The sequence below is a fragment of the Nerophis ophidion genome, linkage group LG02 (assembly GCF_033978795.1).
Source record: "Nerophis ophidion isolate RoL-2023_Sa linkage group LG02, RoL_Noph_v1.0, whole genome shotgun sequence".
In the NCBI taxonomy this organism is placed as follows: Eukaryota; Metazoa; Chordata; class Actinopteri; order Syngnathiformes; family Syngnathidae; genus Nerophis; species Nerophis ophidion.
In genome coordinates this window covers 33375213-33395928 of record NC_084612.1, presented here as the reverse complement: position 1 = coordinate 33395928, position 20716 = coordinate 33375213, and the positions used below count along the sequence as shown (strand labels likewise).

General features: G+C 41.3%; 1 protein-coding gene across 11 annotated transcripts in view; it reads left to right on the top strand.

The window, feature by feature from the left end:
• Positions 1 to 11783, top strand: part of znf821 (zinc finger protein 821) — a 40571-nt gene extending 28788 nt beyond the window's left edge. For all 11 annotated transcript variants that reach the window (XM_061882225.1, XM_061882280.1, XM_061882288.1 and 8 more), the window contains 2 exons: positions 5695 to 5861; positions 6230 to 11783. In XM_061882225.1, the coding sequence (XP_061738209.1) occupies positions 5695 to 5861; positions 6230 to 7154 (1092 nt within the window). In that variant the 3' untranslated portion in view covers positions 7155 to 11783. The remainder of the gene's footprint in view (positions 1 to 5694; positions 5862 to 6229) is intronic.
• Positions 11784 to 20716: the final 8933 nt, after the last annotated feature.

Genomic DNA, 20716 nt, shown 5'->3' with positions numbered 1-20716 from the left:
AGTAAATGTGTCTAATAACATCTGAATCGCTCCCACTGCCCTCGCCTTTTTTTTTTTCCCCCTAGTCCTTCAGTCTCACTATCATCATCCACAAATCTTTCATCCTTGCTCAAATTAATGGGGAAATTGTTGCTTTCGCGGTCCGAATCGCTCTCGCTGCTGGTGGCCATGATTGTAAACAATGTGAGGATGTGAGGAGCTCCACAACTCGTGACGTCACGCGCACTTCGTCTGCTACTTCCGGTACAGGCAATTTTTTATTAGCGACCAAAAATTGCGAACTTTATCGTGGATGTTCTCTACTAAATCCTTTCAGCAAAAATATGGCAATATCGCGAAATGATCAAGTATGACACATAGAATGGACCTGCTATCCCCGTTTGAATAAGAAAATCTCATTTCAGTAGGCCTTCAAAGCCATACTTTTACTTGCTAATGACTATTGGCTTCACCACAAAGAAGAATAAACCATAATTGGACACATATTTTTTTGATTGCCTGAATGGGAATGGATAGACATTAGGGCCGCAAATCTTTGGGTGTCCCACAATTCGATTCATTATCGATTCTTGGGGTCACGATTCGATTCAAAAATATTTTTTTTTCCCGATTCAAAAGGATTCTTTATTCATTCAATACATGGGATTTCAGCAAGATCTTCCCCAGTCTGCTGACATGCAAGCAGGGTAGTAGATTTTTGTAAAAAGCTTTTATAATTGTAAAGGACAATGCTTTATCAACTGATAGCAATAATGTAAATTTGTTTTAACTATTAAACAAACCAAAAATATGACTTATTTTATCTTTGTGAAAATATTGGGCACAGTGTGTTGTCAAGCTTATGAGATGTGATGCAAGTGTAAGCCTCTGTGACACTATTGTTCTTTTTTTTATTTTTTTTTTATAAATGTCTATTGATAATGTCAATGAGGGATTTTTAATCACTGCTATGCTGAAATTATAACTAATATTGATACTGTTGTTGATAATATTCATTTTTGTTTCACTACTTTTGGTTTGTTCTGTCGTGTTTGTGTCTCCTCAATTACTCTGTTTATTGCAGTTCTGAGTGTTGCTGGGTCAGGTTTGGTTTTGGAATTGGATTGCATTGTTATGGTATTGCTGTGTATTGTTTTGTTGGATTGATTAAAAAAAATTAAAATAGATTTTTTTAAAATGAGAATCGATTCTGAATAGCACAACGTGAGAATCGCGATTCAAATTCAAATTAATTTTTTCCCACACCCCCAATAGACATGCTAACCTCATGTTTGCATTTAAATGGAAAGACAGATAGTTACATTATACATATATGTATAGACAGATGCTCGTTTTATGTTTTTTACTTATGAATATATGAATGGATAGATGTGTTTGCATTATGTGAGTATGTGAATGAATAGACATGTTTACATTATGCATGTGTGCGTGTGAATAGATAGATGTTTGAATTTTGTGAGTATACGACTGGATATGCATGTTTGTGTTTTGCGAGTACGTAAATGGTAGGTTGATTGGCAACACTAAATGGTCCCTAGTGTGTGAATGTGAGTGTGAATGTTGTCTGTCTATCTGTGTTGGCCCTGTGATGAGCTGGCGACATGTCCAGGGGGTACCCCCCCTTCCGCCCGAATGCTGCTGAGATAGGCTCCAGCGACCCCAAAAGGGACAAACAGTAGATGATGGATGGATGGGGTATGTGAATGGATACAGTGCATCCGGGAAGTATTCACAGCGCTTCACCTTTTTTGCATTTTGTTGTTGTTACAGTCTTGTTCCAAAATAGAATTAGGTGGGATGAAAAGCGTCGATGCACAGCTATTTTCACATCTCTCCAGAGATGTTCAATCAGATTCAAGTCTGGAATCTGGCTGGGCCACTCAGGGACATTTACACAATTGTCCTGAAGCAATTCCTTTGATATCCTGGCTATGTGCCTAGGGTCGTTGTCCGGCCGAAAGATGAACCGTCGCCCCAGTCTGAGTTCAAGAGCGCAGGTTTTCGTCCAGACTGTCTCTTTATATTACGGCATTCATCTTTCCCTCTATCCTTACTAGTCTCCAAATTTTTCTGCACAGCATTATGCTGCCACCACCATGCTTCACTGTAGGGATGGTATTGTCCTGGTTTCTTCCAAACATGATTCCTGGCATTCAGGCCAAAGAGTTCAATCTCTGCCTCATCAGACTAAATAATTTTGTTTCTCATGGCAGGCAGCCTAGTGCTTTTTACCAAGGAATGGCTTCCGTCTGGCCACTCTACCATACAGGCTTGATTGGTGGATTGCTGCAGAGATGGTTTTCCTTCAGGAAGGTTCTTTTCCCTCCATAGAGGAATGCTGTAGCTCTGACAGAATGACAACCGGGTTCTTGGTCACCTCCTTGACTAGGGCCCTGGTCTTGGTCACCTCCTTGACTAGGGCCCTGGTCTTGGTCACCTCCTAGGCTAGGGCCCTTTTCTCCTGATCGCTCAGTTCTATGAAAAGTCCTAGTGGTTCCAAACTTCTTTTATATACGGATGATGGAGGCCATTGTGCTCATTAGGACCTTCAAGGCAGCAGATATTTTTCTCTACCCTTCTTCAGATTTGTGCCTTGAAACAATCCTGTCTCGAAGGTCTATAGACAATTCCTTTAACTTCATGCTTGGTTTGTGCTCTGCCAGGCACTGTCAAGTGTGGGATCTCATATATGGACGGATCTGTTCCTTTCTAAATCATCTGCAATCAACTGTATTTACCACAGGTGAACTCCAGTTAAACTAAAGGAACATCTCAACGATGATCAGTTAAAACAGGATGCACCTGGGCACACTTGAACTTCATGGCAAAGGCCTACTCATGTCCTCGGGCTGTCAAAAATATATATATTTTTAAATCAATCGCAATTCTTAGCGATATACTATATATATATATATATATATATATATATATATATATATATATATATATATATTATTTATTTATTTATTTATTTATTATTAGTAATAGTATTATTGTCTTCAGTCCAGCAGCTCAGGCAAATCATATGTTTCATGATGCCCATATCTGCTGTACAGTTTTACTTTAGAAAAGAGAAGTGTTGGATACTTATCTTGTTGCCTTATTTGTATTTTACTTTATTAAATATCTGGGTAGAATTTTATCCAACACGAACCGTTTTATTTTAAGCAATATAGAAAATTATCAGAGCTGTTTATCTATTTTATGGAAGAATGTAGTTAATCATAGAACTGGCACCCAATGTTATTAAGAAAGTATTGATTTTGAAATGAGAATGAATTCTGAATCGAATCGTACCCCCTTGAATCGAATAAAATCGTGTGTTGCCCAAAGATTCACAGCCCTATTATATACAGTACATGTGATTTAAAAAAAACCAAAAAAAAAAACGTTTTCAAGTTGTCATAATAAAGAATTGTATGTAGAATTTTGAGGACAAAATGTATTAATTCCATTTTGGAATATGAGGCTGTACCATGAACACTTTTCGGATGCGTTTTTTGTGAAGGAATAGATTAGATATGTTTGCATTATGCATGGATGTGAATGAATCAAAATGTTTTATGTGAGTACAGTATGTGAAAGGATAGCCATGTTTAGACAGTGTGTACTGTAGTTATGTGTATGAATAGATAATTTTGTGTTATGTGATTATGTTAATGGTTAGACATGTTATTATGAGGATATGTGAATGGTTTGACATATGTATGTTATAAGTGTATGATATTGGATTAAATTTGAACATCATTTCCTTTATCAGAGCAACAAAAGGCTAAACTTCTTAATGGAAGAGAATACTTTTATAATGCACAGTTTACGTTTTGTATGCAAATAGAAAGACTTGTTCACACTGAGGTATGCATTTAGGATGTATGTGAATGGAAAAAACAGCTGCACAATTGTGACAAAAATTGTTTATTCCAATGTGAGGAGGGTCATAACGATTGATTATTAGGAATTGATCTGGGTTTTAACTGTGACTAAGCATCAGCAAAGCCAGTAGTGCATGGATTTTACAAACCCCGTTTCCAAATGAGTTGGGAAATTGTGTTAGATGTAAATATAAACGGAATACAATGATTTGCAAATCATTTTCAACCCATATTCAATTGAATATGCTACGAAGACAACATATTTGATGTTCAAACTGATGAAAATTTTTTTTTTGCAAATATTCATTAACTTTAGAATTTGATGCCAGCAACACGTGACAAAGAAGTTAGGAAAGGTGGAAATAAATACTGATAAAGTTGAGGAATGCTCATCAAACACTTATTTGGAACATCCCACAGGTGTGCAGGCTAATTGGGAACAGGTGGGTGCCATGATTGGGTATAAAAGCAGCTTCCATGAAATGTTAAGTAATTCACAAACAAGGATGGAGCGAGGGTCACCAATTTGTAAGCAAATTGTTGAACAGCTTTAGAACAACATTTCTCAACGAGATATTGCAAGGAATTTAGGGATTTTACCATCTACGGTCCGTAAAATCATCAAAAAGTTCAAAGAATCTGGAGAAATCACTGCACTTAAGCGATGATATTACGGAACTTTGATCCCTCAGGCGGTCCTGCTTAAAAAAAACAACGATATCAGTGTGTAAAGGATATCACCACATGGGCTCAGGAACACTTCATAAAACCACTGTCAGTAACAACAGTTGGTCGTTACATCTGTAAGTGCAAGTTAAAACTCTGCTATGCAAAGCGAAAGACATTTATCAACAATACCCAGGAACGCCACCGGCTTTTCTGGGCCCGAGCTCATCTAAGATGGACTGATGCAAAGTGGCAAAGTGTTCTGTGGTCTGACGAGTCCACATTTCAAATTATATTTGGAAACTGTGGACGTGGTGTCCTCCGGAACAAAGAGGAAAATAACCATCCGGATTGTTATAGGCGCAAAGTTCAAAAGCCAGCATCTGAGATGATATGGGGTTGTATTAGTGCCCAAGGCATGGGTAACTTACACATCTGTGAAGGCACCATTAATGCTGAAGGGTCCATACAGGTTTTGGAGCAACATATGTTGTCATCCAAGCAACGTTATCATGGACACCCCTGCTTATTTCAGCAAAACAATGCCAAGCCACGTGTCACAACAGCGTGGCTTCGTAAAAAAAGAGTGCGGGTACTTTCCCTGCAGTCCAGACCTGTCTCCCATCAAAAATGTGTGGCGTATTATGAAGTGTAAAATACGACAACAAGACCCCAGAGTGTTGAACAACTTAAGCTGTACATCAAGCAAGAATGGTGAAGAATTCCACTTTCAAAGCTTCAACAAATAGTTTCCTCAGTTCTCAAATGTTTATTGAGTGTTGTTAAAAGAAGAAGTGATGTAACACAGTGGTGAACATGCCCTTTCCCAACTACTTTGTCACGTGTTGCAGCCATGAAATTGTAAGTTAATTATTATTTGCACAAAAAAAAAAGTTTATGAGTTTGAACATCAAATATGTTGTCTTTGTAGTGCATTCAACTGAATATGGGTTTAAAATGATTTGCAAATCATTGTATTCCGTGTATATTTACATCCAACACAATTTCCCAACTCATATGGAAACGGGGTTTGTAGAAAGACCAAGAAGTGTGATTATATTTTCATCTACTGTATACTGTATGTTGTGCAGCATGTACTGCATGTGTTTAACCCAGCACATCTTGGACAAAGAATGAGCTTCTCTGTCTTCAACAGCACACAAGCATGACAAGCAGCACCAAGAGCTACGTGTGTCCCGTGTGTGGGCGAGCGCTGAGTTCACCCGGCTCGCTGGGACGCCATCTTCTCATCCACTCCGAGGACCGCCTCTCCAACTGTGCCGTCTGTGGAGCACATTTCACCGACACCACCAACTTCAACAGGTTCTGCTCTCATGGCTTTACTTCCTGTAGGATATTACATTTCTTAGCAATTTGACCAATTCATTCATAAGGGATTTGGAATTGTACTGTTTGTGTGTGAGTGGGAGTGAAATGCAGGGGGAGGGGGCTGAGGGTATGTGTGTGTGTGTGTGTGTGTGTGTGTGTGTGTGTGTGTGTGTGTGTGTGTGTGTGTGTGTGTGTGTGTGTGTGTGTGTGTGTGTGTGTGTGTGTGTGTGTGTGTGTGTGTGTGTGTGTGTGTGTGTGTGTGTGTGTGTGTGTGTGTGTGTGTGTGTGTGTGTGTGCGCGTGTGCGTGCGTGTGCGTGCGCACCAAACCTTCAATTCAATCAAGTACATGGTTTCCTTCCAGAGAGAAGCTGAAAGATGTCCTGGATACGACCAGGCTGGATGTCTCAGGTGGAAGGGACACGTGTACCCTGACCCACTCGCTCTCCAGCAGTCCCATAGCCAGTCCAGGACCTGACCCTCTTTCCTGCCACAGACCAGGACCGGGTCCCAGTTCCTGTCAGGGCCCTCAGCAATGCCAAGTTCCCGACCCCAGCACAGGTCTCTGTCAGGCCCATCGAACATGTGACGAGTCGGACCACATCTCCAGCTTGTGTCAGGGTCCTGGATCAGACCGAGGTCCCTCCTTCCCCTCGCTGCCTGACAGTCTGCTCTCTGAAGGACCGTCGCTCGCGTCCATCCCAGATTCCCTTAACTCCTCCCCCTCCGGTCTTCCTCCAATCCCAGACATCCTGAGTCCGATGCCCGTGTATCCTGCCGGAATTCTCCTGGTGTGCAACAGCTGCGTGGCCTACCAGCAGCTGGTGGACGCCCAGTCCCCCGCACACAAATGGGCTATTCGCAGGAAAAGCGAGCCGGTAGAGGCGCGCATGCATCGCCTGGAGCGCGAACGCACGGCCAAGAAGAACAAGCGCGCGTGTGAGACGGACGAAGAGCGGGAACTGCGGCGTCTGCGGGACCGCGAGTCCAAGCGCATGCAGAGGATGCAGGAGACAGAGGAGCAGCGGGCGAGGCGCCTTCAGCGGGACAGGGAGGCCATGCGCATGAAGAGGGCCAACGAGACGCCTGAGAAGAGGCAGGCCAGGCTGATACGCGAGAGGGAGGCAAAGAGGATCAAGCGGCGGCTGGAGAAGATCGACCCCGCCCTCAGGACACAGATAGAACACGACCCCGCCGCTATGGCTGCCCTGACGGCAGACATGAGCCTATTTCAGTTCCCCTGCTCCGTCCCTTCTATGGATAATGGACTCTTTATGAAGATGCCCTAAGAAGACCACTTTCACTTCATTCTAACGCTGCCTTCACACTTGTCTTTGATTCGCTTAAACCACCTCTCATGTTTATGGCGTCAAAGCAGTAACAAAATCCTCACGCGTAAAAACCACACTCATGACCTCTCTGCACACGTGATTCATTTTGCGCACTACAATTTAATTGCCATTTACCAAGATTTTAAATTGTATTTCTAGAAATTTCACTAGTTTTAAGAGCTTATTTGATTATTTTTTATGTTTAATGATTAGCATGAATATTATATTAAGTCTATTCTCGTACAAAAATGTAAAAATTGAGAAAATAACTACCGGTTTTCAAATAAGATATTTTGGTTTATTCCCGCGAAGAAAATATTGTTCTGCAATATCTGGAGGATGCTTAAATTAAGATTTGCAAACAGAACTTAGACTTAGACTTCCTTTTTGTTGTCATTCAAATTTGAACTTTACAGTACAAATAAGAACTACATTTTGTTGCATTAGCTCTTGGCAGTGCAGGATAAAAAAAAAAGCAATAAGGTGCAGATATAAATAAATAGATTACTGCATCCATGTGTCCATGTTTATGGATGTATGTTATATTGTCTTTTTCATTCCAGCGAGTTAATCCATTTTGAGGGGAGTTGAGGGTATATTTAATTATGAGGCGTTCAAGAAGATTGCTTGTTTTCAAAATAAAGTGCTTTATTCTATCTTTATAGTCCTGCCAATTTCTAGATATACAAATCTTAATTTCGGATGTCTCATCAAGTAAAATTATCTGTACATGCAGCTACTTAATACCACTAGTTTTTAGTATTTTTTCCTGAAATCAAATACTTTCACAGCTTACTTTTGCAGTGTGCGCACGTAGACTCATTTTGCACGTTTGAACCTATTTTGTGCATACGCAAACACATTTTTAGCCCATGTCGGCTAATTTTGCACACATGCGGACTCCTTTTGTTCGTATGCAAACAAATTTTTGCCCCTGTGGACTAATTTTTCACATGTGCATACGTAAACACATTTTTTCCCCATGCGAACTCATTTTGCACGCGTGCGGACTCATTTTGCACATATGCTGACTTTCTACGTGCGAGCGTGGACCCATTTTGATATGCAAAAACCTTTTTTGTGCGTGCGGACTCATTTTGTGCATAAGAAAACAAGTTTTTACCGTGCAGATTAGTTTTGCAGGTGTGTTTTGCACTCATTTCGCGCGCCTACGGACTCAATTCATGCATGTGCAAACTAATTTTTTGTTCATGCGGACTCATTTTATGCAGGCACCAACCAGTTTTTTGCGCATGTGGACTCCTTTTGCATACATGCAGACTCATTTTGCACATGTGTGGACTCGTTTTTTGCATACGCAAACTCATCTTTTGACCACGTGGATTAGTTTTGCACACAAGCTGACTCATTTTGTACGCACACAGTCTCATTTTATACATGCGCAAACACATTTTTTCGCATGCGCAAACTAATTTTCCGAGCATGCAGACTCATTTTGTGCATAAGCCAACTAATTTTAAGCTTGTGCAGCCTCTGCCTGTGTGTGGCATTTTTTTGCACTTGCACACACTCTTTTCCCCAATTCCACTCTTTTGGCACTAGGGGGCGGGCAATAAATAGACGGCCCAGCATTTCCCCTCCTTTCTTATTGGTCACCAGGAGACAGTAGGTGTTTATGGCGACCAATCAAAGTGTCACAATGTAGAATGTCGGAAAAGACACATGGCGAACAATCGCGCACACAGAGGCCTCACAGGCTTAAAATGAGTTTGCAGTCGTGTGCAAAATGCAGTGAGCTTTATACACGCCAAGAATGTGGCCCTTTTTTGACGTCATACGTGTGTGTGTGTGTGTGTGTGTGCGTGTGTGTGTGTGGTGTGTGTGTGTGTGTTTGTGTCACAAGCGCACTCCCCAAGTCTATTTTAGAAGATTTTTAAGCAGGTATATACAGTAATACTGAATTATTTATCAATCAACTTCCAGACACGACACCCTGAAATATGAACAGGAAAGACGTTTTTTGGAGAATAATCCTAGTTGTACGCGCACAAAACAATATAAAAAGTGTGTAAATTATATAAGAAATGATCACGTTCACTTTTATTGAAAATTGAGGCCAAAGAAGGAGCCACACAATATTCTTTTTTTGAATTCAGTAGTTTCTCACCTTCTTTATCAAAGTACTCACAACTTTATTTGGCCCCATTGTGGATTCAATTGCGATCATACTAAAAAAAAAAAAAAAAATACTGATAGAGTCCCCAACGCGAGGGATTCTTATTTTGGGAGATGATATCTGATCAAACATACTATTATGTTAGGTGCAATATTTGGCTGTGCAATAATGGATATCCGAAAACCGGAGCAACATTAAAAAAAAAGTAATCATAAGAGAAGTGTGGCTGTATAAAGAGATAATATCAGAAAACAACATAATATGTCCTGAAAACTGCCCAATCATGTCCGTACTTGAGACTTTCTCCACTGATGGCAGAGACGATGCCCATTTAGATAATTGTCTCTTTCAAAAGCAGGACAGATTATAGGTTGTTTTTTTTTTTTTTTTTTTTCAAAAAAAAAAAAAACTGCTTGCGTGTCGTGATAACGTGTAATGTTTGAGTATAGAAGCACAAGTGTGAACGCAGCCTCAACAAGACTTTTTTTTCTCGTGGTGAAGAATGTTCCAACTTGATTCATTCAAGCATGTTGTAAAGAGATTTTGATTTGAAGAGATGTTTTTGCACATATTTTATAATATCATGTGGACTTTGAGAGCCATAGAGCCCAAATCCCTTCCTCCTCACCTTCTTCAAGCTGCCGCATCAAGTCGTTGATGTCCACTCAACCTTCTACCTCACATGACTGATGTTTCTACTAGTGCTGTCCCACTAGTACTACCTACTAGTACTACTTACTAGTATTGGCACTACTTCATCGGACCAAAAGCAAGAGTGTGTATCCTCCTGAGAACCACAGCTTCTCTTTGTGGTACCAAAGTACTACAAACTAGGGGTGTCCCAATCCAATATTGATATCGGTCTAATATCAGCAAAAAAAAAAAAAGTATCAGATATCGGCTTGCATGTAAAATATCCCTGCTTTCTGGAGGACATTTAGGACTCCTTGTATCGAATGTTTGACCTTTCATTGTGTTTTACTGAAGTTATTTACGAACGATAAACATGGAAGGCTATAAACTACTCGGAGCTAGCAGCTACACAGCAGCTAAGCACACAATAGCACAGATGCTAGACCAGTCCTTGTTTAATAGTGGGGTGCGGTGCGATGCTTTTTTCCCCCCGTACCAGAATATGATGAAGTGTATGTAGGTAACACAGTAACCACGGTGGGAGATGAGGAAAGACCCTTTAATGTTAATACACTTACAATGTTTTGCAGAGGTATAGTTATAACAATTTTATAGACAAATTATACTGTTTGTCTATAATAATATAGGAGGCATAAACACATTTTTTGAGAAGTACTGTGCTAGACATAAGTAATAAGTGTCCTTATTTGAACAATATTGCAGTCCAAAACATGATGTTTGTCAATGTAAACAAATATCTAATCATTTTAGTTGCATATTACTTACATTTACAAAGTCTCCGAGGCAGAAGCATATTAGAAAGAATTCAGTAACAAACGTGTCTGCATTATTCAACTAACTGCCTCACTGCTAAATCTTTCATAAAGTTTGTGTTATTCATACCTACCATTGTTCTCTGACTAAGTTCACTTGATCTAACCTTTTCTAACAGTCTACACTACATAATAAAGCTTTGTGCTATGTTTACTGCTGATATCGTATCAGATTAATATCAATATCGGCTAACACCCAAGACTCCCACATTTGTATCATGTTGGAAGTGGAAAAGTTGAATCGGGACACTCCTACGGTCTACTAGTATTGTTCTACTAGTACTGCCACTACTTCATTGGACCTAAAGAAAGACTGTGTCCTCTTTGAGTACTACAACTTCTCTCAGAGTACTACAAACACGATGACAACTTCTCTACTCGGTTTTCTGCTCTTGTGCTCAATCAGTGCTGCTGTTTTTCCTCATGACTGTACGATACATGTTATTACCTCCTATTATTATTACTATCATCATCACTGGCAGTAAAATATGCTCCAAAAATGTCCGTACTTGAATTTGGCCTGAGTTGGTTGGAACTTCAGGCCTTGCTTGGTAGCGTTCACTGCACGACTTTGCAAACATTTTCACCGATAACCACCATGAACCTCATATTTATGCAATATTGTCTCTCAATGTTTTTTTCTTGTCACTCTTTTGTTTTTTTTTATATTTAAAATATGGTATTTTCTTGTGCATTTTTTTCTCAACAGCGTTTGCATGTGTTTGTGTCACTCCTAGACCAACCTGTCAAGCGGTATTATTTTCCATATGAAGTTGGAGGAAAAGTATTGGCAGTAAAAAAAAAAATTAAGAATTGATTTACCAAATGTCAACATTTTATAATAAAAGTAAATCTGCAACTAGATAAGGGAGCTGCCATACTCATCAGTTATTGTTACATATTAGCTCTAAAATATTCATCTTTGTGCGCATTAAATTCAGCATCAAATTGTATTCACATTAAATGACTACTTTTTCCTTCAAATATGACTATTTTTATCAAATTACCACAATGTATTTGTGATATTGCAACTGTACAGTCCATCCATTCATCTTCTTCCGCTTATCAAAAGTTGAGTCGCGGGGGCAGCAGCCTAAGCAGAGAAGCCCAGCCTATCTCTCCCTAGCTACTTCGACCAGCTCCTCCCGGGAGACCCCGAGCCGTTCCCAGGCCAGCTGGGAGACATAGTCTCTCCAACGTGTCCTGGGTCTTCCCCTTGGCCTCTTACCGGTCGGGAGTGCCCTAAACACCTCCCCAGGGAAGCGTCCGGGCAGCATCCTGACCAGATGCCCGAACCACCTCACCTGGCTCCTCTCGATGTGGAGGAGCAGCAGCTTTACTTTGAACTTCCCCCCGAATGACAGAGCTTCTCACCCTATCTTTCAGCTGTTTGTACCCGTGATCTTGTCCTCTCGGTCATAACCCAAAGCTCATGACCATAGGTGAGGATGGGAATGTAGATCTGCCAGTAAATCAAGAACTTTGCCTTCCGGCTTAACTCCTTCACCATGACAAACCGATGTAGGGTCTGCATCACTGAAGATGCCGCACCGATCCGCCTGTCGATCTCACGATCCACTCTTCCATCACTCTTGAACAAGACTCTGAGGTACTTGAACTCTTCCACTTGGGGCAAAAACTATTTCCTAACCCGGAGATGGCACTCCACCCTTTTCCGGGCAAGAACCACAGACTCGGACTTGGAGGTGCTGATTCCCATTCCAGTCGCTTCTCACTCAGCTGCGAACCAATCCAGCAAGAGCTGAAGATAATGGCCAGATGAAGCCATCAGGACTACATCATGGGCAAAAAGCAGAGACATAATCCTGCGGCCCCCAAACCGGATCCCCTCAACGCTTAGACTGTGCCTAGAAATTCTGTACATAAAAGTTATGAACAGAATTGATGACAAAGAGCAGCCTTGGCGGGGTCCAACCCTCACTGGAAACATGTCCGACTTACTGCCGGCAATGCAGCAGTAAGTTATGAGTACAGTATGTCCATGCAATGTTGCAGAGTCTTGTCAACAAAGACAACCCCACAGTATCCAGAGCCTTAGGGAACTCTGGGCAAATCTCATCCACCCCCGGGGCCTTGCCACCAAGTAGCTTTTTAACTACCTCGGCAACCTCAGCCTCAGAAATAGATTCCCCAGACACTGCTTCCTCATAGGAAGACATGTAGTTGGGATTGAGGAGGTTTTCGAAGTATTCCCTCCACCGATTCAAAACGTCCTAAGTCGAGGTCCGCAGCACACCGTCCTCACCATACACGGTGTTGACAGTGCACTGCTTCCCCTTCCTGAGGCGGCGGATGGGGGTCCAGAATCGCTTCAAAGCAGTCTGGAAGTCGTTCTCAATGGCTTCTCAGAACTCCTCCCATGTCCGAGGTTTTGCCTCTGAGACCGCCGAAGCAGCTTGCTGCTTGGCCTGTCAGTACCTGTCCACTGCCCCTGGAAAGCCATGAGCCAAAATGACACGATAGGGCTCCTTCTTCAGCTTCAGGCCATCCCATGTCCATCAGCGGGTTCCACGACAGGCACCAACCGCCTTGCGGCCACAGCTTCAATCGGCCACCTCGACAATAGAGGTGCGGAACATGGTCCACACGGACTCAATGTCCAGCGCCTGCCTCGTGACATGTTCAAAGTTCTTCCTAAGGGAGGAATTTAAACCCTCTCTGATGGGAAACTCTGCCAAACGTTCTCAGCAGACTTGACAATGCGTTTGGGCCTGCCAGGTCTGTCCGGCATCCTCCCCCACCATCAGAGCAAACTCACCACCAGGTTTTGATCGGTAGAAAACTCTTTACCCCTCTCAGAGTACTCCTCTCTTTACCAGAGTGTCTAAAACATAAGACCGCAAATCCGATGACACAACTACAAAGTCGATCATGGAACTGCGGCCTAGGGTGTCCTGGTGCCAAGTGCACATATGGACACCCTTATGTTTGACCATGGTGTTCGTTATGAACAATCTGTGATGAAAACAAAAGTCCAATAACAAAACACCACTTGGGTTCAGATCCGGGTAGCCATACTTCTCAATGTCGCCTCTCCAGGTTCCACTGTCGTTGCCAACATGAGCGTTGAAATCCCCCAGTAGAACAAGGGAATCACCCGAGGGAGCACTCTCCAGTACTCTCTCCAGGGTATCCAAAAAGGGCGGGTACTCTGAGCTGCCGTGTGGTGCATAAGCACAAACATTCAGGACCCGTCTCACAACCTGAAGGCGGACGGAAGCTACCCGCTCGTCTACTGGGTTAAACTCCAACATACAGGCTCTGCGCCGGGGGGGCAACAAGAATTGCAACGCCAGAGTAGAAGAGAGTCCAGCCCCTCTCGAGAGAACTGATTCCAGAGATTTTGCTGTGCGTCAAAGTTAGTCCGACTATATCTCGCCAAAACTTCTCCACCTCGCGCAGCAGCTCAGGCCCCCTCACCCCCAGAGGTGACGTTCCACGTCCCAAGAGCTAGCTTATGTAGGCAAGGATCGGACCACCAAAGGCCCTGCCTTCACCCGACCTCTATGCCCCCTCCTACGAGTGGTGAGCCCATTGGAGGGTGACTACACAGTGGTCAGATAATTAATGCATTCATTTGCATAAAATACTTTGTACTCATCAAATTGTAACCTATGTGTAATAATACAAATGTATTCTCGTAAAAACAAAATTTTTCTCATATTCTATTTTTTCAACCCACAAAAGGACTTTTTCCTGAATATTCCCATCACATTCTTACAATTTATTTGTAATATTACAAATATTTTTTATATAATTTGCATAAATTACTACTTTTTCTTTATAATATTCAGCCTTCATTCTCTTAAAATTGTAACGTAATTTAAAATATTACACAATACTGCAATTTTCTCATGATATTCTATTTTATTCTCATAATAAATTATTGCTATTCACTTTATGACTAGACTCACAAAAAAGTATTGCATTTTACTGGCAATATTAAAACCATACTCATAAAACTTGCTTGTTACTCCTATTGTTTCAACTGTGCTCGTAAAATATTTGCTGTTTACATGTGATATTGGACTATACTTGTAAAATTACTGCATGTTACTCGTAGTTTTATGACTATACTCAAAATGTTTATTTGTCTAACTGTAATATAACGACCATATTTTAATGAAATATTTTACTTTTATAATGGACTTTGTTCTCACAAATAAAATATTTTTTAATCATAATATCCTGACTTATTTGACATAAAGTGACTTTTTTTTCCTCCTATTAAAATATTCCGTCTTCACTCTCATAATATATTGCAACTTTTGCTTTTTTATATTGTGACTTTATCCTCATGAAACTATATTTTCTGGTTATGGCCTTCATTTTGTGATACACAGTACTGATTTAATTCTCAAAGTTTTTTCTAATAACTATTGTCACTAGATTTTTTCCCACTGAAATATATAATTCTTCTAAAATAACATTGTCCTAGAATACTCAGAATTTATTCTTGTTGCCTTTTTTCATCTCTTAGTATTGGCTCAGTCTCAAACTTTCCTTTTGCTCTCTAAAATAGCTTCTATTGTAATATTGTATTATGAATAATAAAGCCATAATGTTGCATTGTTTTTTAATTACTGTTTCAATTTGTCCCTAACATTTCCAAAAGTCCAAAGGTTCTTCTAGGAGTGCAACAAACTTCTATGTAACAAGTTTTGACTTCTAATTCTAGAGAAATAATTTGAACTTTCCTTGAAACTATGCAGAGCACGCCTTTATTTGTTTTACTTTGGAAGGCAACTTCTCAGGAGATGTAAGACAGCAAGGTAGCTTCATTTCGGGGTCAACAGCAAGGATTCACAACGAAAAGCAGGTTCTGTGTTTCAGCTCATATTCATTTTCGCCTCACTTTATGAATACCAAGTACTTTCTTTTTTGGTCAATGTCAGCTTTTAGCTCTGTTTGATGTGTTGCCAAGATGTTATTGCATGTGGGAAATTATGTCTTCTTCTCATGTCCTCTTTATTCCTGCTTCTTCTTTTTTTAAATACACATTTACTCCAAGAGTTATGTTTAATTAAAAATGGCCTTTCCATTGATATGAGGATTTCCTCCTGATGTCATGTTTACAGCATATTGGGCCAACGTTGTCGTCTCAGTGACTGCATTTAGTTGTGTGCAGTTGGAACCACGTGATGAATGTGAAAATAAATATTCTTTTGTCTATACTTGTATGTTACACTTTGTTTCCAAGAACGTCATTGCTAGGAAATTGCTATGGTGACACTTTAATACATTTAACTTGTAATCATTATATTGCTGTTGTGTTTTAGTGAGTTTAACTGTACCTGAGAGTCGGAAGTGTACGTCCACGGCCGGGTGTTGACGCACAGTGTCTCGGGGAAGTCGACCGCAGCTGTACGGGAGGCACAAGCTCAGCTGATCTCCGGTAAGAAGCAACTTTTTAAACAATTTTCTCACCGAAACCTGCTGGTTGACAAGTGGTCGGGATCCATGTCCGCTGTGATCCATACTTAAGTTTCAACTCCGTGAATTTTAAACAAGGAATCACCGTGTGTTTGTGTGGCTAAAGGCTAAAGCTTCCCAACTCCATCTTTCTACTTTGACTTCTCCAATATTAATTGAACAAATTGCAAAAGATTCAGCAACACAGTTCTCCAAAATACTGTGTAATTATGCGGTTAAAGCAGACGACATTTAGCTATGTGTGCGCGTAGCGCTCATACTTCCTAAAAACCCGTGATGTCTTGCGTACACGTCATCATTACACAACGTTTTCAAGACGAAACTCCCGGGAAATGTAAAATTGCAATTTAGTAAACTAAAAAGGCCGTATTGGCATGTGTTGCACTGTTAATATTTCATCATTGATATATATCATATACTGTATATGATATATACATGTATATTATATATGTGTATATATGTATATATACAGTATGTATGTATGTAAATATATACACATATATATAGACATATATATATATTTACACATATATATATATTATATATATATATATATTATATAATATAATATATCCATCCATCCATCCATCTACTACCGCTTATTCCCTTTGGGGTTGCAGGGCGCTGGTGCCTAACTCAGCTAAAATCGGGCGGAAGGCGGGGTACACCCTGGACAAGTCATCACATCATCGCAGGACCAACACAGATAGACAAACAACATTCACACTCACATTCACACACTAGGGACCATTTAGTGGTTCCAATCAACCTATCCCCAGGTGCATGTCTTTGGAAGTGGAAGGAGTACCCGGAGGGAACCCACGCATTCACGGGGAGAACATGCAAACTCCACACAGAAAGATCCCGAGCCCTGGATTGAACCCCAGACTACTCAGGACCTTCGTATTGTGAGGCAGACGCACTAACCCCTCTCCCACTGTGAAACCCTATATAATATATTTATATATATATTAATGTCAATACTACAAAAAATATATATTTTTTTTTACCGTGCCTACTGAGCTAGAATTAGAGAAAGCAGGCAGGATTTTGTTGAGTTCATTAAGTTCACATGAGATTATATAAAATATATATATATATCAATCAATCAATGTTTACTTATATAGCCCTAAATCACTAGTGTCGCAAAGGGCTGCACAAACCACTACGACATCCTCGGTAGGCCCACATAAGGGCAAGGAAAACTCACACCCAGTGGGAAGTCGGTGACAATGATGACTATGAGAACCTTGGAGAGGAGGAAAGCAATGGATGTCGAGCGGGTCTAACATGATACTGTGAAAGTTCAATCCATAATGGATCCAACACAGTCGCGAGAGTCCAGTCCAAAGCGTATCCAACACAGCAGCGAGAGTCCCGTTCACAGCGGAGCCAGCAGGAAACCATCCCAAGCGGAGGCGGATCAGCAGCGCAGAGATGTCCCCAGCCGACACACAGGCAAGCAGTACATGGCCACCGGATCGGACCGGACCCCCTCCACAAGGGAGAGTGGGACATAGGAGAAAAAGAAAAGAAACGGCAGATCAACTGGTCTAAAAAGGGAGTCTATTTAAAGGCTAGAGTATACAAATGAGTTTTAAGGTGAGACTTAAATGCTTCTACTGAGGTGGCATCTCAAACTGTTACCGGGAGGGCATTCCAGAGTACTGGAGCCCGAAATGAATCAATCAATCAATCAATGTTTATTTATATAGCCCCAAATCACAAATGTCTCAAAGGACTGCACAAATCATTACGACTACAACATCCTCGGAAGAACCCACAAAAGGGCAAGGAAAACTCACACCCAGTGGGCAGGGAGAATTCACATTCAGTGGGACGCCAGCGACAATGCTGACTATGAGAAACCTTGGAGAGGACCTCAGATGTGGGCAACCCCCCCCCTCTAGGGGACCGAAAGCAATGGATGTCGAGCGGGTCTAACATGATACTGTGAAAGTTCAATCCATAGTGGCTCCAAGACAGCAGTGAGAGTCCCGTCCACAGGAAACCATCTCAAGCGGATCAGCAGCGTAGAGATGTCCCCAACCGATACAGGCGAGCGGTCCATCCTGGGTCCCGACGAGCGGTCCATCCTGGGTCTCGACTCTGGACAGTCAGTACTTCATCCATGGTCATCGGACCGGACCCCCTCCACAAGGGAGGGGGGGACATAGGAGAAAGAAAAGAAGCGGCAGATCAACTGGTCTAAAAAGGAGGTCTATTTAAAGGCTAGAGTATACAGATGAGTTTTAAGATGAGACTTAAATGCTTCTACTGAGGTAGCATCTCGAACTGTTACCGGGAGGGCATTCCAGAGTACTGGAGCCCGAACGGAAAACGCTCTATAGCCCGCAGACTTTTTTTGAGCTCTAGGAATCACTAATAAGCCGGAGTCTTTTGAACGCAGATTTCTTGCCGGGACATACGGTACAATACAATCGGCAAGATAGGCTGGAGCTAGACCGTGTAGTATTTTATACGTAAGTAGTAAAACCTTAAAGTCACATCTTAAGTGCACAGGAAGCCAGTGCAGGTGAGCCAGTACAGGCGTAATATGATCAAACTTTCTTGTTCTTGTCAAAAGTCTAGCAGCCGCATTTTGTACCAACTGTAATCTTTTAATGCTAGACATTGGGAGACCCGAAAATAATACGTTACAGTAATCGAGACGAGACGTAACAAACGCATGGATAATGATCTCGGCGTCTTTAGTGGACAAAATGGAGCGAATTTTAGCGATATTACGGAGATGAAAGAAGGCCGTTTTAGTAACGCTTTTAATGTGTGACTCAAAGGAGAGAGTTGGGTCGAAGATAATACCCAGATTTTTTACCGTGTCGCCTTGTTTAATTGTTTGGTTGTCAAATGTTAGAGTTGTATTATTAAATACAGTTCGGTGTCTAGCAGGACCGATAATCAGCATTTCCGTTTTTTTGGCGTTGAGTTGCAAAAAGTTAGCAGACATCCATTGTTTAATTTCATTAAGACACGCCTCCAGCTGACTACAGTCCGGCGTGTTGGTCAGCTTTAGGGGCATGTAGAGTTGGGTATCATCAGCATAACAGTGAAAGCTAACACCGTATTTGCGTATGATGTCACCTAGCGGCAGCATGTAGATGCTGAAGAGTGCAGGGCCAAGGACCGAACCCTGGGGAACTCCACACGTTACCTTAACGTAGTCCGAGGTCACATTGTTATGGGAGACGCACTGCATCCTATCAGTAAGATAAGAGTTAAACCAAGACAGGGCTAAGTCTGACATACCAATTCGTGTTTTGATACGTTCTAATAAAATATTATGATCGACAGTATCGAAAGCAGCGCTAAGATCGAGGAGCAGCAACATAGATGACGCATCAGAATCCATCGTTAGCAATAGATCATTAGTCATTTTTGCGAGGGCTGTCTCCGTGGAGTGATTTGCCCTGAAACCGGATTGAAAAGGTTTCACATAGATTGTTAGACGCTAAGTGTTCATTTAACTGCTCCGCAACAAATTTTTCGATGATTTTTGAAATAAAGGGAAGGTGAGACACCGGTCGGTAGTTTACCATGAGGTCAGGATCGAGGTTAGGTCTTTTAAGAAGAGGATGAATAACCGCTTTTTTGAATGCTAGGGGAACAGTGCCCGAGGAAAGTGATACGTTTATAATATTTAGCACTGATGGACCTAATAATACAAAGAGCTCCTTGATCAGTTTCCCAGGAAGAGGGTCAAGTAAACATGTTTGTTTTATTCCATTTACACGTTGTAACAATTCCTCTAATGTTATTTCCTCAAAACGAGAGAAACTATTTTGGAGGGCAGTACCCGCCGTATATACCATCGTATCAGTGTTAATTGAACCCCGTTGTAGCTGGGACGCATTGTCTTTAATCTCCTTTCTAATGACTTCAATTTTCTTACTAAAGAATTGCATAAAGTCATCAGCTGAGTGGGTTGGAGCTACTGGAAGGGGTCCCTTGTTGGGTTAGCAATGCTAGCGTACTAAACAAAAATTTAGGATCGTTTTTATTACAGTGGATGAGATTTGAGTAATATTTAGCTTTAGCTAAGGTAAGCATGCGTTTATAAGTTATTAAACCATCACTCCATGCTTGATGGTGCACCTCAAGTTTAGTCGTGCGCCATTTGCGTTCCAGCTTTCTAGATAATTTCTGAACTCTAGTTTCTTCTGTAAACCACGGGGTGCGCTTTTTTGGAGCCTTTTTTAACTTTAGCGGTGCTATGTTATCAATGGTTTCGCGCAGGGCGTCGTTAAAGTTGTTAGTGAGGTTATCAATAGAGCCCACATATTTTGGGAATGGTGCCATTACCGAGGGCAGTAGGTCAGCAAGAGTTGTCGTTGTGGCCGTATTAATGTTGCGGCTGCTATAGCAGTTATTATTATTATTAGTTTGCCGAACATGCGTCTGAACCTTGAATCTTATAAGGTAATGATCGGACAATACTTTAGTAT